This window comes from Ursus americanus, chromosome 18 (genome assembly GCF_024610735.1).
Source record: "Ursus americanus isolate L20-20 chromosome 18, mUrsAme1.1.p, whole genome shotgun sequence".
NCBI classification, from domain to species: Eukaryota; Metazoa; Chordata; class Mammalia; order Carnivora; family Ursidae; genus Ursus; species Ursus americanus.
This window is the reverse complement of record NC_142144.1, coordinates 1,326,079-1,353,340: the sequence shown is the minus strand read 5'-3', so window position 1 is coordinate 1,353,340 and position 27,262 is coordinate 1,326,079. Positions and strand designations below refer to the sequence as shown.

At 57.0% G+C, this 27,262-nt stretch overlaps 2 protein-coding genes across 11 annotated transcripts in view; both read right to left on the bottom strand.

Annotated features, from left to right (window-relative positions):
- SEC16A (SEC16 homolog A, endoplasmic reticulum export factor) overlaps window positions 1-13,583 on the bottom strand; it is a 32,731-nt gene extending 19,148 nt beyond the window's left edge. For 3 of the 10 annotated variants that reach the window (XM_045803791.2, XM_045803796.2, XM_087869191.1), the window contains exons 1-4: window positions 12,925-13,102; window positions 5,651-9,302; window positions 3,715-3,854; window positions 671-768 (exon numbers count right to left, since the gene is read on the bottom strand). In XM_045803791.2, coding sequence (XP_045659747.2) covers window positions 671-768; window positions 3,715-3,854; window positions 5,651-9,235 — 3,823 coding nt within the window. In that variant the 5' untranslated portion in view covers window positions 9,236-9,302; window positions 12,925-13,102. Of the gene's footprint in view, window positions 1-670; window positions 769-3,714; window positions 3,855-5,650; window positions 9,303-12,706; window positions 12,830-12,850; window positions 13,103-13,334 lie in introns of those variants that run through there. The other 7 variants (XM_045803795.2, XM_087869192.1, XM_045803798.2 and 4 more) reach the window with 6 other exon arrangements.
- An 8,861-nt stretch (window positions 13,584-22,444) lies between these two features.
- NOTCH1 (notch receptor 1) overlaps window positions 22,445-27,262 on the bottom strand; it is a 44,517-nt gene continuing 39,699 nt past the window's right edge. Inside the window, exons 32-34 of the mRNA XM_045803790.2 lie at window positions 26,951-27,098; window positions 26,767-26,864; window positions 22,445-25,578 (exon numbers count right to left, since the gene is read on the bottom strand). Coding sequence (XP_045659746.2) covers window positions 24,085-25,578; window positions 26,767-26,864; window positions 26,951-27,098 — 1,740 coding nt within the window. The 3' untranslated portion in view covers window positions 22,445-24,084. The remainder of the gene's footprint in view (window positions 25,579-26,766; window positions 26,865-26,950; window positions 27,099-27,262) is intronic.

Sequence of the window (27,262 nt, the reverse complement as noted above, 5' to 3'; positions counted from 1 at the left end):
AAAATACTTTAACATTATAAACTAGAAGTACCATTTCTGGCAAGTGTGAGCACAGTTTATGTCTACGGCAGTACAAACGTAGGAGGGAAAGAGGCCTGTGGGAAGCAGCAGATGGGGCGGCCGCGCCAGGAGGCCCGAGAGGCTGTGGGCCCGGGACCCTCCCCGGCACCAGGCAGCAGGGAGCGGCAGGGCCGCCGACACGCACACACTGCAGCAGGAGCGCATCAAGACCAGCAGGCAGCACCTGGAGCAGTGGGGACATCGGACATCCGCACTGCGTAAGTTGGGGGTCCCTGGCCACGGGAGGCCACTGGCAAGCCAGACGTGGCCAGTGTGACCCAGAAGCTGGTGTTGTTTTATTTTAGTCAATTTAAGTAGTCACATATGGACAAGGCCACTCGGCAACTACTCACAACTACGCTTTGCTACAAAATCAAAGGAAACTACTAATGTGATAAAGAGACTTTAACACTAGAATCAAATCATAATTTCCTAACAAAAAACAGCAATATAATTTCTTCCAGGCACAGCTTCTTTTTCAACTACTTTGGCTCTTGGATTAAAAATACATGAGGACTAACAAACAGGAAAGTCTCCTAAGACACGATCACAGAGCACAGCTGAGCACCGGGCCTCGCCAGCGGTCGGCCGTGTAGGGTCCTGAACGTACCTGCGTAATCGTACTGGCCGGGGTAATAATCCGCATAGTGGTCGCTCTGGCTGCTCCACCCACTTCTGGAACTGTAGTAACCTTCAGGGTACCTTTGCCTGAAAGTACACAAGACGCTGTTAAAAACAACTCTCCCACTCGCTTCTCAGACTGGGACGAGACGTCAGTCCGGACACACGACTGCCAGAGCAGCAGGCACTCAGCCAAACGCTCTGGTCGTGAAAAAACACTCATCGGAAGATCCCGAAACAGCGACGAGGTGTTGATGGGACCCCCCCCACCCCACAGCTAATTCAAATTCGTCTCTTGGGACACCTGGGCAGCTCAGTCAGTGAAGCGTTTGTCTTCGGCTCAGGTCATGATCCCGGGGTCCTGGGATCGAGCCCCACATTGGGCTCCCTGCTCAGCAGGGAGCCTGCTTCTCCCTCTGCCGCTCCCCCTGCTTGTGCTCTTTCTCTCTCTCTGACAAATAAATAAAATCTTTGAAATTCATCTCTTAAGCACCTATTTAAGTGCCACGGAGCCCAAAGAGCTGGCCGTCCTCCGTGTGTTCAACACGGTGTCCTGCACAGCAAGGCTCAAACAGGTTCTTGAGTTTCTGGTATCACCCTTAGCAGGAGCAAAACGCACTAAGCTGTCAAACCCATCCACACAGACCGCATGCCGTGTCCTCTGGACGCGGGATGCTGTGTGCCCAGGCCCCGGCTGGCTCAGCTCCAGGCGCCAGCCTCTTACATGTGACCGGCGGGGGCCTGAAGCATGCCTGATGGAGGCCAGCCTCACAGACCAAGCTACAAGTCGAGAACTTAGCAAGGTCAGCTGTCAGATCTTCTGGGCAGTAAGATTCTTTTTTTTCCCCCTCCAATAGTGACAGAGAGCGAGAGAGTGAGAGAGACAGCACGCACTTAGTGACTGGGGGGGGGAGGTGGGGAGGGGGAGAGGGAGAGAGAGAATCTCAAGCAGCCTCTACGCCCAGCCCAGAGCACTCTGTGGGGCTCGATCTCACAACCCTGAGATCAAGACCTGAGCTGAAATCAACAGTTGGACACTTCACCAACTGAGCCATCCAGGCGCCAATGAGGCAGTAAGATTCTTAGAAGAACTTACTAACATTTTTGTTTCATAACTAATTTTGGACAATATATGATTTTTAAAACGTGACTTTTCTCGTGTCCCTTCGGGAATGTCTCACTCAGCTGAGCCTGGGGGCTTGGCTGGCACAGCTCCTGGGGCAGAGGCGGCCGGTGAGGAGCACCCACTCCCGTGGCTCAGCTATAGGAACAAGGGCCCTTCCCAGGGCTTTGGAGGAGAACCCTTAGACCCCACCCATCTGCAGAGTGGGGGACTCTGAGCACAGCAGCGAATGTGTTCAGAACGATGATCTGACACAGCGCAAAACTAAGAGCGTGCCCCGTCCTCGCTGCCCTCACCACCCAAGCCTATTCATCCACCAGCAAAGACACAGCCACAAAAATGAAAGACACGTTCCCACCTCAAGCAGCTCCTGCAGGGATGCGCTCACACCAGGCATGAGCACACGCATGTGCACACGCGCACACACGCACGCACGCATGCACACAGGTCCCCCAACCAAAGCAGGGCAGGAGAGAGGAGACGTTGCTCTCCCAAGCTGTCACATATGAGTGGTGAAGACAGCAGGAGGACAGAACCACTCCTGTGCAACCCGGCCCAGCCTCTGGTTGGGTGACTTTTCAACAGCACGGGCCACCTCTGGCCTCTTAGAATGAAGTGCCAGGTTAACTTGCAGGTGGGAGAGGGGACAGAAAACTGGAATGGCAAGACGTGCCCTGGCTGCACCCACCTCTGTGCTTACGGGGTTCTAGAAATCACCTGCCCATTGCTTTCCCTGAGTCAGAATACTTAACTTCAAACCTCCCCTTCCAGGTGCTATACAGGAACTAAACCCTCGGGAACCTTCTTACATAAAGCTCCTAGAAGGCTGGGCCACGTGCAGGTCAGCAGTGCACAGAGAGACCAGCTGAAGAGGCAACAGCTCACAGAGACAGAGCCTCATCTCCAGACGAGCGATCAAAGACTCGAAGGACCAGCAACAGGACTCCAACATTCTGAAAGGCGGTGCAGCACAGTCTCCATCCGCGATCACACCTCCTCTGTTGCAAGTTCGAGAAGCCGCGTACTCTTGTAACAACACCTACACCCGTGACACGTCCCTCCTCCAACCGGACGACGAGCCAGGACAGGTGAAGGCTCTGGAAGGCAGGCACACCTCCCTGGGAACAGGCTGCACACCCTGCGGCCCCGCTGCTGCTCTACCTACGGCTCCAAGTGGGAGGACCAGGACCTGCTTCAGTTCCTACCTGCTGAAGGCACGATGCCAGGGATCTTTCAAAATCCCTCCTCCAGGGGCGCCTGTGGCTCAGTTAAGGGCCTGACTCTTGACCTCAGCTCAGGTCATGAGATCAAGCCCTGCGTCGGACTCCACGCTCAGCGGGGAGTCTGCTTGAGATCTCTCTCCCTCTGCCCCTCCCTCTGCGCTCCCGCTCTAAAATAAATAAAATCTTAAAAAAAAAAATAAAAATCCCTCATCTACCATCACAGAACCAAGATGTGCTTGGTCATCGGAGGGCGTCAGGACAGAGGCGTGTGGCGCCTTCCGGCACAGGGGGCAGCGCTGCGGAAGGGACGTGGGCAGGTGCCCCGGCCTGAGAATCAAGCACCTCTGTGATGAACAGCAGGGAAGCGTCCACCAGGGGCAAAGCTGCCACGGTCTAAGGGCCCTGAACACCCAGCCAGCCAAATGCCAGAGCCGGGTGTGCGCCTCGGCGGTCAGAGGCCCGGCTGGCTCATGGAGGACCCTGCGAAGGGTCTGGCCTGACCTAGTGTTGGCTGACAGCACAGCACGGCTGCAGGGGAGGGCTCTGTTCAATGTCAAAGTGCTCCTGTGCCATGCCCATGCTGATTAAACATAACATGGAAGAAATAGGTCGGTTAACTCTTTCCACATACAGTCTTTCTCAGATCACTAAGTTACTACCACAGCCAGCAACACGAACGTCCATCACCTGGCAGGTGGCCGGTCTGAGCAGTGACTTGCTCGGGAGCTGGGTCGCTCAGGCTCGGAATAGCGGTAGCTCTCAGCATAGGCAGACGCCGCACTGTCATAGGGCCTGTACCTGGGCTCGTACAGGCCATAGACGTCCTGCTGGAAGAAGGGTTTGTGCAACGTTAGAGACCAGTAAAGAGACAACATGTCAAGCACCCGGCACTAGCTCTAAATGGCACCAATGACAGCTCTCTAGGAGGAACATAGACTTGGGGCTCCCTTCATGCAGAACAGAAAATCTACAATCTGAAATCCACAGTCACAGGCAGCAGGCTCTTCCTCAAAGGGGCTGCCTTGGTCCTGCTCAGGAGATGGCCAACGTGTCAGCGGGCAACCCCTACGGAGCTGCAGGGACTCTAGAGGGCTCCGCCAGGCTTCTGGTCCTTAGTCTCGAATGTGGAAGTGCTATGACCCCACAAGTTGGTGTTCTGTTTCAGATACCATCTCAGGTAAGCAAAATAACCAGGGTTCCATCTCAGTGGGTCCTGGAGCTACGGGAAGCCTCAAAGAGAGGATATTTTACTCTCACGAGGCTTTCAGCCCTGTTACAGACTGATGAATGGCCACAGCTCTGTCTCTAAGGAGCGGCCATGTGAAAACCCGAAGCAGAGACGAGGTGGTCCAGACATGAGACAGAATCAGCTCTTTGGTCTACGAGCCTGACCCTATGCCATCACCTGGCAGAAGAGGAGAAATCACATAAACTGGACTTATTCTTGACCACTGCTGGAGACTGTGGCAACAAGGCCAAAGGGCAGCAAGAAGCGGGCTCCCACAGAAGTGACGCTGGGCTCTGGCTGGCGTTCCTGAGACATGCAAGGAGTTGCTGCATAAAAGAACCCAAAGCAGGTACGCTGCTCTCCCCATGTTCTGCCAGGCCCCCCGGGGCTCTGGGTGCATGAGAAATCAATTTCTGTGTGTGGCAAGAGGAGTCCTTGGGCTCCTTCCAGAAGCTAGAATTTGCTGGTCTCATTGGTTAGCTGTGCCCTATTCATACGTTCCCAAAGATGCTCAAAGCCCACAAAGGAGACCCAAGCCTGTCAGTGGGGGCTGCTGCCTGGCCCAAGCCCCAGCAGCCCCACACGCCCACTGCCTCTGACTGCGAGGCCTCCAAGATGGCCACCTGCCCCTGCCCAGCAGGACTACGCTTTTTAAAGTTCTGGTCCACACTACTTTGAACTCAGCGACCCTTGGGTGGTGCTGGGCTGGGACTAGAAGTGATGAGAAGCACATAGTGAGCTAATGTGTACACTTGAACCACATGGTTTCAAAGTAACACAGGACTGACCAGAATCCAATTTAAGCAATATTCACGCACTTGCACCTCCATCAAGGGTAAGGCTTCTGCACAGCACAGCGGCCACCCCCACCCTGCCGCTGGGACCACCGTGCGCCTCAAGGAGTTTATGGAATTTCACCCACCTTGGATGGAATTCCAAACCTAACTTTTCTCTCTAAATGTTTTATTCTCAAGAAGGGACTTCAAAGACTACAGTTTCCTGTTACTTGTCAGGTAGATTTTCCACGTCAAAACCCCACCAGAGCTTCCAGGGGCTGTGCCACCCACAACTCAAGTTCTGCAGAGAAGCCGCCAGTGGGACAGGAAACAGATGGCTCCTCCGCCATTTAAGTTGGGGGATGCCATGTGAAAAAATTCAATCAGGTATTGCATGCGACGCAGTACAGAGGCATGCAGAGTAAACTTCCAAGAGACGGGCCGCACTGGGCAGAGCGAGCTCCGTGAGCGGGACGCCTGCCTCAGGAACCAGCACTCTGCACGGGGTGGCACTGTGGGTTACCTCTGAACTGAGCAACAAAAGCCAGCCTTGAGAGAGCACAACTTGAGAGAAAGGAACCACTGGTCATGGCATTCTAGTCTGAGAGCTTGACCATACCTGATAATAGAGGGGGGCCGTGCCAGGCTCCGGTGGGTATGGTGAGGGGTAATGGGACTGGTAGCCATCATACAAGGGTCTGTAATAGTAGTAAGATGCCAGGTCTGGAGGAGGCGGCTGCAGCCAGTGCTGGTCTGACCGCACGGCTGCCTGGCTCGAGCTGGTAGACACGACCGATGCGCTGGAAGACCGAGGTGGCCGAGGCGGCAGTGGCTGACCTGCGTCAGCTGGAGCTGGGCTTGTGGGTGGTGGGACCGAGTTCTGGGGCTGTCCCTGCACGGGTGGACCTCCTGGGTTTGAAGGATCTGTACATGTTGCTTTGGGCCCTTGTGGGGGAGGTGGTGCTGGCTCCTGCTGGGCTCTCTCTGGGCCACGCTGTTCCTGAGCGTCTTTTGTCACCTGTTGGTAGAAATGGTTTGAGTTATGTGGCCCTGGCCCAGGTTGTCTCGGATGACTGCTGACGGTGTGCTGACAAGCAGAGCTGTCAGAATGGGATGGGCTATACATTCTTAGAGGATTTTCCAAAGTCCTATTTAGTGTGAAGTCTAGGGCTCCAGAAGTTTCTTCCCAATGACTGGAGTGATCTGCCTTATTACCAGCAGGTACCGAGGTAGCGTTTGCAGGTGGCACTAACATCACGCCTGTGCTTCCAGCAGGGCCACAAACCAACTCGGGAAGAACGTTCTTTGCATTATCAATCTTCTGGCTTTCTGAAAGCAAGTTCTTTGGAACTGGATGAGGCGGTGGCTGAACCAGCAAATTAGTAGATTGATTAGAAACTATTTCCGAAGTACCAGGAACTTGTGGAAAACTACTGTGCGTGAGACTATTAGGCAGAGGTGAGCGGGTGAGAGAGCCGGCCACGATCCCAGACACAGGAGCACTGTCTCCAGAGTCTCCCCCCACAGCCCGGCTGCTTGCCGAGGGTTTATCCCCCACCAAACCATCTCTCCAGGGCTGATTCTTCTCATTAGGACTCGATAAGGACACAGAAAAATTAATGGGCTGAGCCAAATTATAGCTTTGATCAGGCTGGGCAATCAAGACTGGTTGATTCTGCAAAGATTCAGTGGGCGGTGAGGATAACAGACTGGCATAGCCAGAACTTGCCTGTGACGGGAGGGCCTCCTCTTCTCCCATCTTGGGAGGGTTCTCGAGGTTCTCAGAAGCACCAATGCTGTCCCCACTGTGCAGAGGGAGGCCAGAGCCTGGCTGCTGGGACTGCAGAGCGGACGCGCCCTCATCTGGCGGCTGGATCACTTCGGATGGCTGTGGTTTCACAGGCACGTGCAACGCAGGAGCAGCTGGGGCTAGAAGGACGTTGCCTCCAAAATCTGGCAACTCGTTCTGTGCCCACAACGTTGTCACTGGGCTCTCACACTTCACGGCTCCCTGGGCTCTGGCCAAAGGCCTTTTCTCAGCTGCCAGGGGCACAGTTTCCAAGGGCGGCCCCCCAGCATGTACGAGCCCGTACCCGGGCTCCACAGGTATGGAAAAGGGCGGAGAGCAGGCCTGGAGTGTGAACAGGGTCTCCATGTTGTCCGGTGGCTGCTCCAGGTTGCCGGGGGAAGTGTCGGGTGGGGCAGCAGCGGGTCTGCGCTGCTTCTGGTGGGCAATGGTCCCTCTCACCTCACCCACCACGTTGGCGCGATCGGCCTCGACGGGTTTTACTCCAACTAAGTGGGATTTCACTGGTTCAAAAGAACTATTTGCACTTGTCTGAAATATTCCAGTGGGTTTTGGGGGGCTTGGGGTTGAGGTCTGGGACAGGCTGCTGCGGTGATTCTGGCTCACGGTGGTCTCGTTTGCCTCTCCTCCCACAGGGGAAGAATCAATTTGCTTAAAAAAACTCCCCGAAGACTCATCTTCAGGTTTTCCAACTTCTTGCTGAATGAAAGTGCCTACGTCTTGGGGCCTGGCTGCACTCGAAAGATTCCTGTGGCTCTTGCTGCTGTAACCGGATGACACGCTATCAGACCGCACAGGGTGTGGCGTTGAATCCGGGGCCTCGAGATTTGGACCCCCACCTCCAGCGTGGCCCACAACACCGAGCCTGGGGACGGCTGGCCCAGGAAGGGGCCCGTATCTGACCTGATCGCTTGGGGAGGAAGGGTCCAAACTCAGGGGCTCACTTGGCAGAACTTCTTGATTCTGAATGAATTCTAGGTCTTCCACATTCTCAGACTGCGAGCTGCTGGCTGCGTGCGCCCCTGCACTTGCTGCACTGCCCCACGCAGCAATGGCAGCACTGGCCGTGGTGGGTCGATCAGGCTGGGCGCCTGCAGACTGAGAAAAATAAGGTTGCGGGTGTCCTCCCTGCTGCGTGGCCTCACTGTTGGAACCTTTGGGAAGGGCCTGGTAAATGCCGCCTGCTCCCACATGTACAGGAGGATGACCAAGCGCGGGGCTGGGGGAGAAGCCGTCGAAGTCAGACTGACCAGCAGAGCCTGTTTTTTCAGATGAGAGGTTCTCCTCATTTTCTGTCTCCCCACCTTGAAAAAACATGGAGAGAGCCCCCGAGTCCACTTCTGACAGGGCTCGGCTGGTCCCAGCCCCTGGGGGGTAGTGCAAATGGCTTTCTGGGCTATTTCCCTGAGCGAGGGGATTAACGAGAGCAAGGTCTAGCAACTGCTCTTTATTCACTCCTGGACTTGGCCTGAGCTCCTGGCTCGCCCAAGTATTCCCAGCCCTAGAATTTTGCCTGAATGCATTTTCAGGATCAAAATTATTTGTTGAATGGTTTCCACTTTGCAGGTAGGCCACCTCATTGCTTCCATCACTGGCTAAGGGTCCTGGCAAAGACACCAGTGAGCTGAGCTGCTCGTGGCCAGGACCAAGATGCGGGTTGGACGGAGCAGGGAACTGAGAAACGATGGAGGTATGAGGCACCGCGTTCTGAACAGGTCCTTCTGGGCGGGGCCAATAATGTTGACCTGAGGGTTGTGGGCCTCCCTGCCCGGGTCCCCACTGCCCTGGCATTTGCTGACGAGGCTGAGGGAAGAAAGGGGATGGTGCTAACGCCGCAGCACTGTCGTGCGGGTTCTGGCTACTCAGGAGCCTATCAGGCCCAAGCATATTTGTGTGCGGATGGCCCCCGTGAGAACTGTCAGCACCCGCTCCTGGAATGTACTGAGAATATGGCAGAGTCTGAACTTCGGGTTCTGAGCTGGGAGCAACCTCAGCACTCCTGTTCACCTCGGGCTCCGATGGTGCTGAAGGGGTCAACACACTGGAAAACAGACTGCCATCTGCTCTGGGCTGCGACACTGGTCCTTGGGGGGTATCCCCAGCATCTGTGTGAGGCACAGGCAGACCAGGGCGCTGAAGGAACGCTGGTGGGGCCGGGCCTTGCAGAATGGGCGGGCTGCTTTTGGACGAACCGCCTAACGATGTATTTTGTAGCGCCTGTCTACTAAAAGCAAACGGATCGGTCACTGGCTGCAGTGGGCAAGTTATTGGAGTCACGGGTGCGTTGTTATTTGCCTGTCTTCTATACGGTCTGTTGGACCAGAACATGCTCTGAGGAGTCCCAGCTGGAGGTGGCCCAACCACGCCTGATGGGGCTGCCTGGGGTGGTGGCTGCATGATTGATCTTCTGCACAATTAGATGCTCCTTACGGATAGAAGCAGGATATAGGTTCCTTAAGTTGAACTGAAAAGGAAAAAGAATAAATTAGCATAAAATCCATATACTCAAACTCCCAGCCAGAATTAGGAAAACCAAAAAAAACAGCGAAAGGCTGGAAACAAGAGTTTGAGTCTTCAGTCTGGGGGCCTGCCGCTCCTGCTCCCACCCCCCCCAACCCCCACCCCCGGAACTGTGCCCCAGAGGGGCGGCTGCTACAAGGGCTGCTGAGTGCACAGGCAAGAACATGGGAGAACAGCAGACCGGAATGCAAACGTGAGCTGTGCCCGGAGCTCACTGACTTCACACAAGTCACTGCCTTCTCTGCATGGCCCAGCTGAATACCCACATGGAATGCTGATGCCTCCGTGATGCCCTCACCGAAAGGGCAGAGACGAAGCACAACCAAACTGCTGATCGGATTTACTGCCAGGCACGCTGATACCTCCCCATAAATTATCACCAGATCCCGAAACAGCCAACTCCTCTATTAAGACTGCATATCATACTTCTCACACAAGTTCATATTAGCTCTTGAAATGAAAACAAAAAGTTTAAAATCTTTATTTCCATTATAATGAAAGAGCATTATAAAGTACAGAGTAATACAAGCTGCAAAATCTAAAACATATAAAAATGCTTTTTATGCCCCATGTAAAAGGCCTCACTTTCTGTGTGACGACTGCTTGAACGGCATTAGCAGAACAAGCTACCTCTGGCTGCCAGAGCTGTAACAACTATGCCCGGAATGAAAACCCAAGTAAACTTAAAGCAGCTTTAAAACTGACCAACTGACTCGATTCAAAAATTTTCAATAACAGACAGAATGCCAAAACTTTTATAGAAAACAAAGGGGCAAAATCATCTTTACAGTGTTTTTTCGTAGCTGGTGCTAGTGGTGGTTTTTTTTCTAAATAAAATACATTACGTATAATCTCGAACAGTTAACCTGTACTTCTAAGACAAAAACCCAGGTACTGTCTCTTTACAAGGTCTTTTTCCATGTGTAAATCCTTCCCCCTAGTGCCACCCTCACAAACAAATAGGATAAGTTTAGCTAATCACGGGGTAAGTAAACACCAGAGGGAGAAATTGTAGAAGGACTCTAGGGTGTAACCCACACGTTTCTGCATATGTACAACATTTTTGCTCTTGGAAATCTTTCTGAGAGCCAAATACAAGAACACACTTATGAATGTGTTTTAAGTAAAGCTACTTACAAATGAAAGCTCCTATGACTCTCTGGAAACTAGTCCTAGGAATGTATTAATTCACTACCATTACTGCCCACACATGCCCTGTCCTAGGCCAACAGGGAACCCTTCTGATGGAAGAGCACTTTGAAACTCACTCAAATTTAATGGACTATATTAGGAACAGCATTGGAGACCTCATTGGGTTATAAGCTAACATTTCAAAACAAAGAACATTTACACCTCAGCTTTCTATGGAGAGAGGACAGGCAGAGCCCTTCCTGTCATCTGTGCAACAGAGGCTCCTAGGACAACCTCAAAGGCACAACGTCCTCCTGGTAAGGCTTCGGCAGCGGACCCTCACCGTTCTGAGCAGCTTTAAAAAAGAAAAACCACACATGGCAGAGGCCCAGAGGATTACACAGCAGAGGTGTGACTGGGAGAGCACGGCTGGGTGTCCCGCTGAATGGCCCCAGGGAACACCCCTTGTCTTTCTGTGATCCTGTCTCTTCATCTGTAAAGCACGAAGCAACAGGACCATTTCTAAGGTTCCTTCCGGGTTTCATCTTACAAAGTTCTATTCACATCCGATTCTAGGACCTTAATCCCTACTGCAGTTTAATAGGGAAATTTTATCAAAATGTAAATTTCATAGGTTTATACGTACATGTTTTCCTTGAAGAAACTTCCTTTAAAAACTATTTTCTCAACTCCTGGACTAAGCACCATTTTATAAGCAAACACTATCACTTCCCTATAAAGTAGAATCCCCTACTCTCCGCCCAACCCATAATTGAGAGCTTTTTACCAATATGCCAATTTCATTCGGAACAATCTTGAACATGAACATTATCCTTCTGATCTTTTTTCTCTATTCACAAACAGAAAAACTGCCTATCATTTCTCTCCTGACCCCAGGGAACTTAATTCCAGCCAGGAAGTCAACCTGTACCCTCAAGACATCTAACTTTAAAAAAGGCACCACTTCAGAGAGACCAGCTGCTTTTCTTAAAGATGCATTACTCATAAACCTAGCCCTTCAAATAGACTGCCTTGTATCTCTGGGAAATAAGTTAACACAACCTATTTCCAAAGTAAATTCCTGACTGTGGGACCGAGACACTTCAAGCCCACTCCTATCCTCTCAGAGCTGCTACCTCAAGCTAGGAGTGTGCAAACCAACTGGAGCGCCAGAAAGCCCCTGAGAGTCTACCCTTTGCCTATAAGCTCCCTCACAGTGAGTGTCGGTGTGATGTCCCTGTCAGACTATGGGACACTTCACCTAAAGACACCATAAACTCCAACCTTCCTAAGTACACAAACACATTCAGATGTTAAACAACAAGAAAGGTGAATCTAAACACTGCTGAAAATGACAAAGATCATAAAGGAGGCACTGACATTCAGGAAAGAGTTTTACAGAAGCAAGAAGGAATCATTAAAATCGACACACTACCCTAAAGAAAGCTTTCCGGACGATTTTGGGACTTACTGCTATTTAGGGTGAATGAATCACAGGAACAAGAAGCAGCACTATTTTGCCTCTTGCCTTATTTTTGCAAGATAACAGCACCCAGAATCCTAAGAAACAGCATGGGAAAAAAAACCCAAACCTGAAAGGAGCCTGGTTGTTCTGAAACTCACAAAAGTATCACTGTAGGAACAACTGTCTCTGACCTGGTTTGCTCCCTGCCATATCTGGGGGTGGGAAATACCACTCAGCTTAACATCTGCACACACCGGTTTAACACATAATATCTTACGCAGCTCAGGCCCAATCTCCAAGCCACTTAAAAGTGTTTTCAGCTGAAGCAATAAAAACTGATTTTAAATGGCTGTGATGTGCCCAGACACTCGACTGTAATACTTCCCCCACAAGAACTGTAATAATTTCATTCCATATCCCTCTAACTGGTAATGTAAAACCCAAGTGGCCGACCTCCGCTGCAACACCTCGGTCGTTTTAACAGACAACAACAATGCGAATCCATCTCCTCACCAGCGTGGCTCAAGAGAAATCTCTCAACCAATGGGGACAAAACTACTTTAGAAGCTTCCAAGCAAAGGGCCGCGCAAAGCTACTAAAGAAATTTCGTACACGTTCGTACTCTTTAAAAACTTGCAGGTCTGGTCTATCTTCCAGCTATTCTAACACAACCCTCCATCCAGGCCACCAGGGCTAAGCCAAGTGTCAACACAGCTGAGCCCGACAGGCACTTGCCACAGAGCCGGCCATACCTGCGGGGTCCGCGTCAGTCTGACGAGGCGGGCAACAGAGGTGCAGAAGGCGACAGGCGGGCCGCGCGCCCGGCCCACCGGACCCACCCCGGCCCCGCAGGTCCCCACCCTCCCCCGGGGCCCCTACCCGACCCCTGGCGGTACCCGGGGATGCGCCGCCGTCCGCTCGGGGCTGGGCCCGGCCCGGCCGTTCCCCTCCGCCCGGCCCCGGCCCTCACCGGCGCGCCACAGGGCGGCCGAGACTCCCGCCCGGCCCCTCCGCGACCCCTGGGCCAGCCCCTCAGGAGCCGCCGGCGGAAGCCGGCCCGGCTGCGGCGACGAGCGCAAACACGACAGCCGCAGCAGCCATCTTGGCACATCCGGCTCCGGCCGCCGCGCCGCCGACGTGTCCGACCGCGACGTCAGCGCACGCCACGCCTGCCCACCGCGCCCATCAGCCCCGCCCATCGCAGCAGCCCCCGTGACGCTACGCCCCGTACGTTAGCTCCCCCTCCCGCCGGCCATCCATTCGCCCGCCCCTTTGGCCCCGCCCCTCACCTACGACCAATCTTTCGGCGTTCATCCCTTCGTCCCGCCCCCTTGGCCTCTCCCCTGCGACCCGCCCCTCTGCGACCCGCCCTTCGCCCACCTGCCGGGCCGGGCGCTCGAAGGACCGCCCAGAGACGTTGTCCTGTTTTCGCTGCTTCTTTCTCCCAGTCTTTTCTTGTCTTAGGATGGGAGAAGAGTTGGGGCTCTTCAGGCAGACCCAAGTGAAGGACCAGTCTTGAACGACCGAAGCCAGCGGGCGCTCCCGCCAAGAACGGCTACTCGATGCCGCCGAGAACCGGAGCGGCGCCCTGGCGCAGGCGCGACCCTCCCATTCTGCCGTTGGACTTCCTCCAAGGCTGGAGACAGGCGGAAGGCGACGCGCATGCGCCGGCCGCCACGGCGGGTTGCGCCTGCGCACCTCGCGGCGGCTCGCCGGTTGCCTGGTTACGACCACTGGCGGCTCAGGGTTCCAGTTCTGCCCGGGAAGTTCGTTCCGGTCTGCGCCCGGTCTGCGCCCGGCCCTCGGGAAGCAGAGCCCTGGGAATCGTCCCGTAGGCAGCCCGCGGGCCCCGGCCACGCCGCCCCTACGCGGCGTGGCCGCCACCCCCGCGCAGGCCCCGCTGCTCCCGCCGTCCTGTCCTTTCCCTCCGCCCGCCCGAGCCCCTCCGAGGCCCCGGCTCTTCCCCCGGCGGGCAGCGGCTCCGTCTGCGCGCGGTCGCGGCCCCCGAGCCGCGTGGACGGAAGCCAGGGCTCCGTTCGGCGTTCCGCAGCCGTTGAGCGGGTAGTGTGTGCAATGAGCGCCTTCCCCAGGGACAGGCCGGGCTGCCGCGCCTCGCCTCCTTCTCCTCCCCGTGGACGGCACCATCTGAGCCCTCCCGCGGAGGGTCTTAGGGACCACCGATGCTGCCGTGTGTATCCGCATTTTCCCAGTGAGGAAAAGGAGGTTCAGCAGGTGGGGAAGCAGTCAGCCAGGCCCGGCCCACTCACCTGCACACCTGCCTGGCAAGGAGAGGGGAGAGTAGCCGCCTGCCCCCACTTGCCCCAGCTCCTTCCAGAGGGCGGGAAGAGTGGCAAGGGTGCCCATCCGATGGCATCCACCCCGCCCCCCGCCCCCGTGGCCGAGCTCCCAGCGGCAGCTAGTGCAGCAGCAGCCGCGGAGGCCTGCCTGGGGTGGGAGGGCTCCCTGGTCACCTGTGGGACTCAGCAGCCTGGGAAGAAGGAAGGAGTGTGCTTCAGCTATTGTTTGCTGTGACGTTGGCAGGGAGCAGCCACGCTGTCAGGGCCCCAAGGGGTGCCGGGGGAGTTTCAGCCCATCTGACGTGGCCACTCTGCTAACATTTGCCTTGCAGAAATCAAGGTCCCAACCTATTTCAACACAGAGTTAGCGTGTGCTGGAACTCAGCCCTGGATCCCGCTGCCCTTGATTAACTTCCTCTTGCACTCACTTTGTCCCAATACACCGCTCTGCAGAGACAGATGTCCCTGTTAACCCCCTTGAAAGGGGGGAACAGAGGTAAAGGTGCAAGGCCCATCCCCACCTCCCTGCTGTTAAGCCTCTGGAATGGAGGCCCTCATGTTCTTGGCCCTTGGTAGCCTGGTGTGCAGGAGAGGGGTCTAGGCCCACAGTCGAGCCAAAGGTCATGGAGGCTGGGCTCTGAGTCACAGGTCCACGGCGGTTAAGCTTCCTTGCCCTCCCTGACCATCACATCTTCACCAACCCGGAGTCCAGGCAGAGTGAGCACCTAACAACGTACCGTTGATGCCTATACCAGAGCAGCAGGTGTGAACTGGGCGGTCCTGGGCCTGTCGGGCAAATGGGTGTCGGGCAACTGGCTACAGAGCACGCAGGGCCTGCACCAAGGGGGCATGCTGCCATGACCGCTGCTGCTGTCCTGAGGAAGCATCCTTCCCTTTGCCCGCTGCGTGTCACTCATTCTTTCTCCTCCTCCTCCCCGGCTCACAGAGGCTGCATACGAATGCTACCACCTCCCTGAAGGGCCACCTACAGGGGCTAGAGTCAGCCGCTCTCTCCTGAGGGCAAAGTTGTTAGTTCCTCATGCAAAGCTCCGTAACCGGAGCTGCAGTCCTGTTACCCAGAGCGCACCGGACACAGGGCTACACACTTGCCAGGACAATCGGCAGCCCCTCCCAGTAGCCTTCACTGTCCAAAGAAGGCTGCCACTGAGCACCTGCAAGGGGGGCTGGGCTGACCTGGGACGGAATCTAAGTACATGTTAGAGGCCAGGGTACCAAGAATGTCAAATGGCCCACTGATAGCTTTCTACCACACATAGAAATAACATTTGGGGTGTATTGAGTTAAATATACTATTAAAATTTATTTCATCTGTTTTCCCTTTAATGTAGCTCGTTGGAAGTTTAAGATTCCATACATGCCTGGCATATTCCCATCAGACAGCGCTGGTCTAGACACTGAACACATCGTGGGAGGGGGTCAGGGGCCCCCCCTATGCAGCAGCCCCGGCCTGGGGCTGTAGCTCCCTAGATTGCGTAGCTGACAACCAACCATTTCAGTGATTGTGGAAAGGAGCCTTTGGAGGGGTGGCCACAGTCTCAGTGTGGGTGAAGGCTGGTAGCCCACGGCCATGAGCCTCCCCCCTCACTCCTCCAGGGCATAAAGTAGCTGCAGTGAAATGGTTTGTTAAGTGGATGCTTGTAGGGCAGTCCTGCTCCACACCAGGTGCTCTGCTCAGCCTCTGACTCAAGCCCTTGGTCCTGGGTGCTGAGGCTGGGGGCATGGGAGGGCCCTGCTTGACTGAGCCTGGAGAGAGCAAGGGGCTGCCTCCATGAGACAGGGTTAGCTGAGTGGTCCAGGGAAAAAATGGATTATGGCTTCAGAAGTGGAAAGAGCTGGCAGGGAGGGCTTCTGGAAGAGGAGGCCATACAAGCGAGCAGGTCTGAATGGAGAGGAAGCGAACATGAGTTCCTTCAGGAGAGCGCAGGTCCAGGACAGAGAGAGCTGGGTGTTAAAGCGTGCTCTGTGGCCGCCATGGTGTGGAACGGCTGTCGGTGGTGTGTGGCCAGGCCAAGCATAAGGAGAGGGCGGCACCTCCGTGGGGGCAGCTGGGGTATAAAGCCAGCACTCATAGAGCCATCCCAGACCCCTGGGGTGCCTTGCAAGAACAAATCCACATGCAAGCTAAGCGTGAGCACGGCACCGACTCCTGTCTTGTCTCCGCATCTGCAAATGTGCCTGGCACCTGGCAAGCCTCAGAGAACTTTTTTTTCTTAATTGTCGAGCAAAGTGCTAAACATGTAAGGTGGTATAAGTGAGAGGGGTGTCCTAGAAAGCACAGGAAGAATGCTAATTCCATGTGAGTCAGGCCACAGAGATTCAGAGCCCTGTTAGCTGCAGCAGGGCCCTGGAAAGAACTGAGTGAGACCTCTTTCATGAAACTGTATGTTGAGCCCCTACTGTGTGCCAGGCACTGCTAGGAGCTGGGACTGTGGGTGTGGGACTGACAGGCCGGGCCTCTGCCCTGGGGAGCGTGGACACTGGGCAGCTGCCCCACGGGAGCAGCTGGCAAGACCTTGGTCCCACCTGCTGGTGACAGGGTAGAGCCAGGGATGGAGGAAAAGACGCATTGTGGCTGAAGCAAACAGAAGGTTCCGTAGTGGCAGGGGCAGAAACCTGGAGAGTGGGAGGTGGCATCGGGCGGGTGTGCCTTGCCCTGGGCTCTTCAGGCCCTGCACTTGATTTCTGAAAGCAAGGAAACGCTCTGGGGCTTCCCACCAGGAGTGACATCAGTTTGGCCTCCCCCTGCCTCTGGCAAGGTGCTATTGAGAGCCAGGAGCCCAGGAGGTGGCCTTGGAGCCCCAGGGGAGCAGTTAGGCTGCTGGATCAGACTGGTGGGGAGAGTTGAGCCTCAGGTGACTCCCGAGGGCAGGACCCAGCTCTCTGGCTGCCAGTTGCGTCTGCAGCCCCCCTGCACAGCACCGGCACCCACACATCAGCCAAAGGAGCACACAAGGCAGGACGGCGAGAGCCCGAGCGTCTGTGGGGACTTGTTTCAGGCGTGAACTTGGAGGCCTGGGGGATTGCGGATTGGGAAGACAAAGGGCCGAGGTAGAACACAGAAGAACCCCAGATCTGCCCGTTTCCTAGTGCCAGGCTGGCTGCAGCACTAAACTCCCGAGCATTGACGTTGCTGTCTGGAAAGTGATGCTGCCGCGCCAGGGAGTCTCCTTGGATTGTTATGAGAACGTGGACCAGGAGAGTCACCGGCCCTGGCTCAAATGGGTGCACTTGGAAAAGTCACCTGCCTCTAGAAGCCCCAGCTTCCCCATCTGTAAAACGGGATGATAACACAGTGAAGGGAGGACCGTGAGCGATTTGTGAGCTGCAGACTAAGTGATGGAAATCCCCATGGGACCACCTGCTTGCCAAGAGGGGGCACTGGCCGGATGCTGCCAGCAGGGGGAGCCAGAGAGCCTCCTCCGAGTCCACGGGCCCAGCAAGCTGGCCTGGGGAACTTGGGCATCAGGGACACCCTGGGCTCCTGTAGGATCTGGCCCCGGTGCAGCAGGACGAACATCACCCCCAGATGCGGTCCTCGCCAGGGGGTTATTCATCTCCGGACTCCCCCTGCCACCGGGAGCAGGGTTGGTCTGCTGAACACAGCAGGTGCTCCATAAACCCTCCCTGAGTTGGGCTTGATGGCACAACAGAGAATGTGTATTTCTCGAGCTCTGTGCTCGGTGATTTCCTCCTCACATCTCTAGAGTCTGGAAAGTGTTTCTTTCCCATTAAGAACACCTGCATTCTGCATCACCCTGTCCCTGGCCGGATGTGGCCAGCGTCCTTCCCTTTTTTCTACCCTATAGACACAGAAACAAGGTAGAGAGCAAGTAACTTACTAAAGGTTACACTTTTCTAAGGCTCAATTTTTAAAATGAGGAAATGTCCAAACAGGGTGACTGAAGCTCAGTGTGGTGTGTTTACTTTGAGTGGAGCCGCACTCTGACCGTGGGTGCGATGCAATGTCATTGAAAACATAACTGGATTGGCGGTAAGTATGACCATAGAAAAGCATCGATTTGTGATAAGTGCTGATTACACATCGCAGGCTCTATGGTCCAGGAACATGTCCAGGGCTGTACGGAGAATGTTGAAAATCCAACCCCGAGATGCTTCGCACGGGCCCTATTGCACCGGGAAAAACGCTTTTATAGTACAAAAGCCGGGCGGGGAGGGCAACTGTGGCTACTGAATAGGGCTGCTGCCCGGCTGCAGGGAGACCTCGCAGGCGTACATGGGGAGAGCGACAGTGTTAGAACTCGTCCACCTGGACCACATTTCCTATTTGAAACACTTGGACAGAATAATCCTTTGGCACTGTGCCAGGGACCCCTGCTGTGGGGCGGTCCCATAAGGAGTGGCCCCAGGAAGCTCTCCAACCACTGTCCGTGGACAGCGCTGGGCTGTCCTCTGGCAGGGCTCCTGGGTGTGGTTTCTAGATCGCACGGGCCCATGAGAGACCCATCGCCGGTGTGCGGGGAGACTGGAGGGGCACTGGTGAAGGTGAGCCCCTCCACCGAGCCCAGTCTTGGCCCGCCGACATGCTCTGGAGGCTGCCGGTGGCCCACGGAGTGGCACTGAGCCTCGCGGGTGTCACAGCAGCCCTGCCAGTCTGTTTATTTATTATTATTATTTTTTAAAGATTTTATTTATTTATTCGACAGAGAGAGAGACAGCCAGCGAGAGAGGGAACACAAGCAGGGGGAGTGGGAGAGGAAGAAGCAGGCTCCCAGCGGAGGAGCCCGATGTGGGGCTCGATCCCAGAACGCCGGGATCACGCCCTGAGCCGAAGGCAGACGCTTAACGACTGCGCCACCCAGGCGCCCCCTGCCGGCCTGTTTAATCTGTGGGCACTGATGCCGTGCCCTCCTTGCCCTGGCCAGAAGGGGGCAGAGCCACATTTGGGGCTCACCATGGAAGAACAAGGAGCAAGATGCCACACGATACTGTGTCTCGGGTTTCCTGGGCGCTGACGGGTGCCTGGAGGCCACCTTGGTGGTTGAAACCCGTGCCGTCCAGTGTGGCGGGCATGAGCCACGCGTGGCAGCTGAGCACGTGGCCAGTCCACACTGAGATGTGCCGAAAGCCCGAAACACACACTGCGTCTCAAAGACATAATATAAAAGGTGGGGGGTGGGGAGAATGTAAACAATCTCATGAACTGAGTATGTCGATTCCATGTTGAGATGCTAATATTTTGGATATTTTGGATTATCTAAGAAGTATATTAATAAGCTTTTTTGGTTTCTTTTCACTTTTTTAATGTGGCTACTGAGATGTTTAAAGTTGCGTTTGTGGCTTGCATTACATGTCCGCTGGAAGACACAGCACTGAAGAAAGTCCCCGGTTCAAACCAGCAACTGAAGGAAGCCTCAGGCCAGCGGCGGCTCTGGTGTTGGGTTCGTGGCTTTGAGCGTTGCAGAGCGCAAGCCTCCTGTGGAGGGAGAGGGCCGGCGGGCTGGGGCTGCTGGCGCTGTGGCCCCTGGGACATGCCTTTGGCCCTGGTTCTTCTGCTGGGGCTGCCTTCACAAGGCTCCGCAGAAGCGAATGTCCTCCCTTCCTGGAGGCTGGCGGCTGAGCCCCGGGAGCGGGCAGGGCTGGGCTGGCTCCTGCTGGGGCCTCGTCCTGCGCTTGCAGACGGCCGTGTCCTCCCACGTCCCACCTGGCGGCCCCAAATGCGTGTCTATGGCCTCATCTCCTCACAAGGAAACCGGCCCGGCTGGAGTAGGGTATAGCCAAACGACCTCACGCTACCTTGATGAGCTCTCCCAATACCGCCCATCCCAAGGTCCTGCAGCCTCGGGTCTCAAGGTAGAAATTCTGGGGGGAGCAAAGATGAGCCCTAACAGATGACCTAAGCCAGGGCCGTGTCCTCTCTGGGAGGCCTGTGGTGTCCAAATGGGGATCCTTCCGAGGGTGGGACTGTCAGCATAGGCCAGCTCAGGGTGGACGTCGGGGAGTGAGGGCCAGGGTCGAGGGAGGGCCTGCTGGCTGTGGGGGCTCTGGAGTCAGGGAGCAGGTTTGGGCCCTAGGGAGAAAAACAGGTGGGACTCTCAGCCAGTGCTTCAGAGCCAGGCAGGTGGGGATGAGTCCCTGGGGAGGGGACTGCAGGGTGGGCAGGGTAGGACAGAGTCTGCGGCCAGCGGCTGGCCTCCCCCGGGCCCTCGTTCGCTGGGGCACAGGCAGGGCCCCGTCTCCCACATGCCTGGTGTAACGCTCCGAGGGCCCCTTCCTCCTCTGTGGGCTTCCTTCAAGCTGCCAGGGGCTCTGGCGACTCTGGGGAGCAGCAGGACCCCCCAGGCCCACGCTGCCGCATCGGAGGATCCCACGACCCAACAAGCTTCTTGGAGACTTCAGACACCGCCGGGAGTTCTCTCCCTCTTCTAAAACAACACCTGAGATAAAACATAAACGAGGCCATTGTTGGAGTGGACGAATCGGTCACATTTAGCCCATTCAGAATGCCATGCGACAGACACCCCCGTGCACCTCCACATTTCATGGCCCCACAGTCGCTCCCCAGACCCCGCGGGCAGGCCCTGGGGCCCCCACTCCGCCTTCTGTCTCTCTGGGCTCACCTGTTCGGGACAGTGAGGGGCCTTTGTGGCCGGTTCCTTGCACTCAGCCTCCTGTGGGTGACGTTTGGCCATGCTGTGCGTCGGGCCTCACTCCTCTTCAGGGCTGAATAATATTCCATCAGGGGTACTCAGTCTGGGTTCTCCAGACAAACAGAAACAAGAGGCTGCACGTGTGTGTCAAGAGATTTCTGATCAGGAGCTGGCTCATAGGGTTATGGAGGCCGAGAATCCCAGCTCTGTGGTCAGCAAGCTGCGGCCCAGGGACAGTGGCTGCTGCAGGTTCAGAACAAGGAGAGCTGATGGTTAAGTTTTTGTCGCAAAGTCAGCAGGCTGGAGACCCAAGAAGAGCTGGTGCTCCAGTCCATCGTCAAAGGCAGGAGAAGCGCTGTGTTCCCGGACAAGTGTGAGGCAGGAGGACCTCCCTCTTACTCCGCCTTTTTGTGCTTTTCGGGCCGTCAGCTGATTGGGTGCGGCCCACCCACGCTGGGGACGGCTCTGCTTTACTCTGTGCACAGATTCAAGTGTTCCTCTCCAGAAGCACTCTCACATTGGCCACATGCTCCGGCCAAGCCGGTGCATGAAACGAGCCAGCGCGGCACGATCCTCCACGTTTTGTTGAGCCGTGCATCCGCTGGTGGGCGCTGGGCTGTTCCCACCTCCTGGCTGTTGCAAATCATGCCGCTGTGAGCAGGTGACTGTTTGGACTTGTTAGGTCCATTTCCACTTGCTTTGGGAGAAATCTAGGAGTGGCATCACAGGGCGCTGGGAGTTCGTGGGGCAGATTTCAGACTGGGTCTACTTTCCCGTACGCAACAGTTGGGCTGCTTACCATATTCCATTTCCTGGAACCTCTTGTCCCATCTATGTAGCCCAGGGCCTGACATTGTGCCGGGTGGGAATGAAGCCTCCAAACTCAGCGAGGAGATCTTGGGATCGCACTTGTGCTTGGGGAGGCCGGGCCTGCGGGGGCAGGCAGCTCTTTGCGGCAGAAGGGGACGTCAGACTTCCCCTCTATTCACCTGGTTTGAATCCACCAGACAGGGTGGAGCCAGGTGGAGGTAGGAGGGAGAAAGGGAGGCCTGAGTGGGTGCCTGGCAGGGGGCAGCCCTCTTCTGCAATACTCCCTCAGCTTCACAGAACCTTCCCCACTCGGTCACCCCCGTGCTGTCCATGGTGCCCCTGCTCAGACGCTTCTGTGGCCCCCTTTGTACTCCTGCCGGGGTCTGGATTCCCCACTGCAGCCTCTGGGCCCGTCCCCATGCACCCCCTGCCCGCAGCGGGCTCCGGGCTGCCATCCCTAGGTTAAGTGGTGCCCCGCCCCTCTGACCGAGACAGATGGGGGAGCCCGAAGCCTGCTGTCCCGACAGCCACATCCCCCCAGACCCAGGAGGCCCCTGCAGTGGGGTCGCGTGTGCCCAGCACGGGGCCTGGCCCACACAGGTGCAGAGACACTGCAGAAGCTCTGAGGGACCGGGGCTGGGTGGTCTACATCACTCCCCATCAGAAGGGCCAGAGGAATTGCTGGTTCCCTCGGAGTAGAACAGCCTGCCCTCCCTCCCTCCCTCCAAGAAACAGAGCCAATGCCACAACCAGGTTTAGCAAAATCGGGAGGACCATCAGCATTACTTTTATTGCAAATCAGTTAACAAAAAAAGATGAAAAAAAAATACAGCATTTTCATCACCTACAGTTTTGCACGTAGATAACTTTTTTAAAAAGTTTCCTTTTTCTGTAAACTACACTCTATTTTTACAAAACACAGTAAGAATCAACACCTTAGGGCTGGTCTGGTCATGCCCACTTGGGATGGCACAACACTGCCCCCGGCAAGGCCGGGGGGCTGCCTGGAGGAGGCAGCAAGGAGCCTTCCCCAGGTTTGCTCTTCAGAGCTACGGTCCAGGCGGCTGCAGGTCAGGTTGCCAGGACTGGGTCGTGAGCAGAGCCATGTTCTGACAACCCTCGTCAGCATGACCCCTGACAGACTTGTTCATTCAGATTTTTTAAACAAAATCCACCTTTAAAAATGTATTTACAGACATTTACTTCGCCACAGGCTTATACTTGATATTGCAAGAATCTGCTCCTTCCCCGGGCACACGGCCCCCCCGGGCCGGGAGGGGTGGCCCTCGAGCTGGCTCCCGAGGCCCCGGGGGCACCGTCTCAGCGGCTGGCACCCTTGAGCTGCACCGTCTCTGTGAACCGAGGCCGGACACGGCCGTGTTTCTCCAAAGCCTGGACAGAGGTTGCCCTGGGAAGTCTCTCGTGAAAACAGGGCCGTGAGCTGAGCCCGGGCCCAGTGCTGCTGGTCCATCGGGGTGGCCCAGGCAGTGTCTTTCCCCAGAAAAGAGTAGGACTCCTCCGCATGGCGTCCCAGGTGGGTGCCCCACAGAGACTCCTCACTCTCACACAATGCGTCCACATCCAGGCCGGGGTGGGGGCAGAGGGGCTCCTAGAAGGAACAGGAACTCACAAGACCAACCAACAACCATGTAATACTGAACCCGAAACAAAGATTCATGATCGGTACCATGAAATGTGCTCTTGGGACACCCCAAGAGCACATCTTTAAAAGCATGTTTTCAAAAAAATCATTTAAAAAAACCACCAGAATGTATAAACCACATCATTTTACATTTTACGTTCCTATCTCAGGTGCAAATTAACGCACGTGCCAAAGGTCTGGCGAAGCTTCTCTCTTGTTGTCTGTGTCTACGCGCACCTCCCCCCACAAAGCAGGTGGTACGGTCGGGGGCGGGGGCATCCGGGACACGGCAGCCGGCCCAGGCACCCTGGCGGCTTTCTGGACAATGCTCGTTCAAACCTACCTTCCCCAACATCGTTTCTTTTTGGATTTTGAAGGGAAAAAAAAAAATCAATAAATAAACGGCATTTATAAATCATGAATCTTTGTTTATATTTTACAAAGACGTAACAATATCATAAGTAGAAAATCATGGTGGAGAACTAGTTTATTTTCTTGGAACAGATAAAAGTTGTTACCTGGAGCCATAGAAAACATTACGTATAAATAAAAAGGCAGTGTTTCCTTGTAAAATAAAAGTACATAAATAAATACTAAAAAAAAAATTAAAATCCTTGTCCTTTTATTTTTGTATAAAAACATGTTTCTTAAGAAAAGGCCCCTCTGGTCCGTCCGGGTGTCTGTGCAGAGCACGCACGCGCCCAGCAGGGCTTGGGAAAGGAAGCGCAGGGTCCCGCCGGGGCGCCGGCTGTTTACTTGAGCGCCTCCGGAATGTGGGCGATGTGGGACTGCGTGCTGGTGGGCGGGCTGGAGATGCCCTCAGACCAGTCAGAGACGTGGGAATGCGGCGACGAGCTGGACCACTGGTCCGGGGACTCCGGGGACGGGGTGAGGAAGGGGTGCTCAGGCACCTGGAGCTGGTGGCTGGGGGTGTTGTCCGCGGGCGAGGACGAGTAGCTGTGCTGCGAGGGCGGGGTCAGGAACTGAGCTGTGGTCATGGGCGGGGCCAGCGTGGCAGGCAGGGCCGTGGGCAGGGCCTGGCTGTCCGGCGGCAGGAGGGTGTGCACGGCCAGGCTGCTGGGGCCCAGCGGCTGCACGTCGGCCTGGCTTGGCTCCCCGCCCAGGAAGCTCCGGCCCATGTGGCCGCCGGCGGCCGAGCTCACGCCGAGGTGCGGCGGGGGTGGCTGCAGGCTCTGCGGCTGCGGGACGCCGGGCGGCTGCATCTGTAAGTTCTGCGGCGGCTGCTGCACCTGGGGCAGCGGCTGGGTCTGCAGCAGGTGCGGCTGGCCGGCCAGGCGCGTGCTGGGCAGGGCCTGGTAGCTCATTGCCTGGGACAGCGCCGCCGTGGTGGAGAGGCCGGCGTGCAGCGGGCCCATCATGCCGTGCTGCAGGGCGGGGGCCTGTGTGCCCAGGGGGCCCGACGCCACGCTCCCTCGCAGTGGGTTGTACTGGTTCGGCACCAGGCCGTTCTGCAGCCGGGACAGCCACTCACACTGGCCGTTCAGGCCTGCGGCCCCGCCCACGGTGAAATTCACAGCCCCACCGCCGCCCCCGCCGCTGGCAGTGCCCAGGACGGCGCCGGTGCTAGAGGCCACGGGCAGGTGGGAGAGCCGCGGCGGCCCCGCCTCGAAGGCCAGCCGGCCACCCGCACCCAGCGCTGCCATCTCGGGCTTGGCAGCCACGCTCAGGTGGCCAACACCCAGGTGGGCGTCAGGCATGCCGGGCAAGTGGCCGAGGGGCACGGACGGGGACTGCTGGAATGGAGAGGACAGGAGGGGCGGCGAGGCCACGTCCGACAGGTAGCCGTGGGGCGACTCAAGGGAGTCCACGGGTGACAGCACGCTCGAGCTGTCCAGCAGGCAGCCCTTGCCGTCCTGGGATTTCTTCCTGCGTGCCTTGAGGTCCTTGGCCTCCTTGCCGCCACAGGCCAGGCCCTTGGTGCTGGGCTTGCGGGCCTTCTTGCCTGGCACGGCCGGCTTGAGGTTGCCCAGGTAGCCGTTGGGCGAGCAGAGCGGTGGGGACAGGGTAGGCGCGCCGCCCAGGGCGGTGCCGTGCAGCTGGGGGCTGCGCACCAGGCTGTACTCGTCCAGCAGCCGCACGATGTCGTGGTGCATTCGCTCCTGCGCGATGTCGCGGGGTAGGCGGTCCATGTGGTCTGTGATGTCCCGGTTGGCAAAGTGGTCCAGCAGCACCTTGGCGGTCTCGTAGCTGCCCTCCCGAGCAGCCAGGAACAGGGGTGTCTCCTCCTGGGAACGGACGAGGGGCAGGTGAGGGGGTTGCCCGCACCCACGCCCCGTCTCCAGAGGGAACACCGCAGGACGCTCATGCTGGGCCTGTCCCGTAAGTCCGCCATTAGCGGACCGGATTAGGTCCCACAAACAGCCTGGAAACCTACATCCTGAGACCCATACCCAGGCAGTCTGTGGGACCCTGTATTCTAAAGCACCAGGACTTCACCTGTGTGGGGACCCAGACCCGCGGGAAATCTACAACTGCGGCCTCTCTCTTGCCTCCAGAACAGCACAGCCACAAACAGTGCAGCGATTTCAGGGGCTTCAGGTGCCCTGACGTGTGTCCTTCGGCACCAGACTGCGAGTGCCCCATCCCAGATGGCCCCCAAGTGAGCCTGACGCCTCCGCGCCTTCCGGGAGCCTCGGTTTCCCTGTCTGCCACACACCCCCGTGAGGCTGCTACGTGGCCAGACGGCGGTGAGCGTGTGGCCTGATGGCGCGTCCCTGGCTCACACAGGCTTTGGCCACGGCCCGATGCCCTTCTGGCAGTCCCTGCCTCTCTGAGGCTCGGTCTCCCTGTGGGAGGTGGGGTCACACCTCGGCCCACAGGGGACTCAGGAATGCCTGGGTCCAACGGCCGCTGTGTCGCTGGGAAGGAAGGAGGGAGACCCAGGCGGGATCAGGGCGATTTGGGCAGGGCTTGGCACCAAGGAGCTGGGCTGCCTGCCTGCACCCTCTGAGCACCCAAAGCTCAGACTGGAGCTTCCTTTGCGCTGGGGACACGCCGCGGCAGCAGTGGGCAAGATGCACAGACACGCAGCGGCTCCACGTGCAGGAAGGCGGCTGCTCCCCTCCACATCCGGGGGCCTCACAATGTGCCAAGCCCCACAGCCCCCAACGCACGGCGGTCCTCTACCACCCGCATCAACCCTCCCTGCCCGGTGACCGCCGCGCACAGAGGGTGCGGGGACGCTCATGCTGATGCAGGATGGCCACGGCCGAGCCATGCGCTGAGCCAAGCTGCGCACGCTTGCTTGGAGCCGTCTGTAAGCCGCGGACGTGGGCGGAAGAGCGAGCGATGCACGGGCACCAAGCTCGCGGCTCCTCACGGGGACTCCCCAGGTTAGGAGTCAGAGCCCAGGGGTTTACGTCAGGGGCTCGGGGCTGCCGGGTGGAGGGACTGGCCAGCCCGGCCCGGCCCACCTTGTTGTTCTGCATGTCCTTGTTGGCCCCGTTCTTCAGGAGCACGACGGCAGCCTCCACGTTATTCACGGCAGCGGCCCAGTGCAGGGCAGACTTGCCTGCGTGGGGAAGCAGAGGGCAGGTTGGGGCAGCCCGGGTGGCAGCAGGCCCCATCCTCTGTGGGCTGGGCCGCCACCTGGCTTACCCAGGTCATCCACGGCATTGACGTCGGCGTGCGAGTTGATCAGGTCTTCCAGCATGCCCTCGACGGCCAGGCGGGCAGCCAGGATCAGCGGCGTCGTGCCGTCATGCATGCGGGCGTCCAGGTCCGTGGCTCGGTTCCGGATGAGAATCTAGACAACAGGGAAGGTCTGAGGCTGCCGGCCTGGAACTGATGCCTGGGGCCCAATCCACAACACCACAGAGCCCCCCATGGGGTCCGCACGGCCCTAGCCGGTGTGGACGACAGGAGGAGCGCAGGAAGGGAGGAGCTCCGCCAGCCACGGCTAGGAGGGCC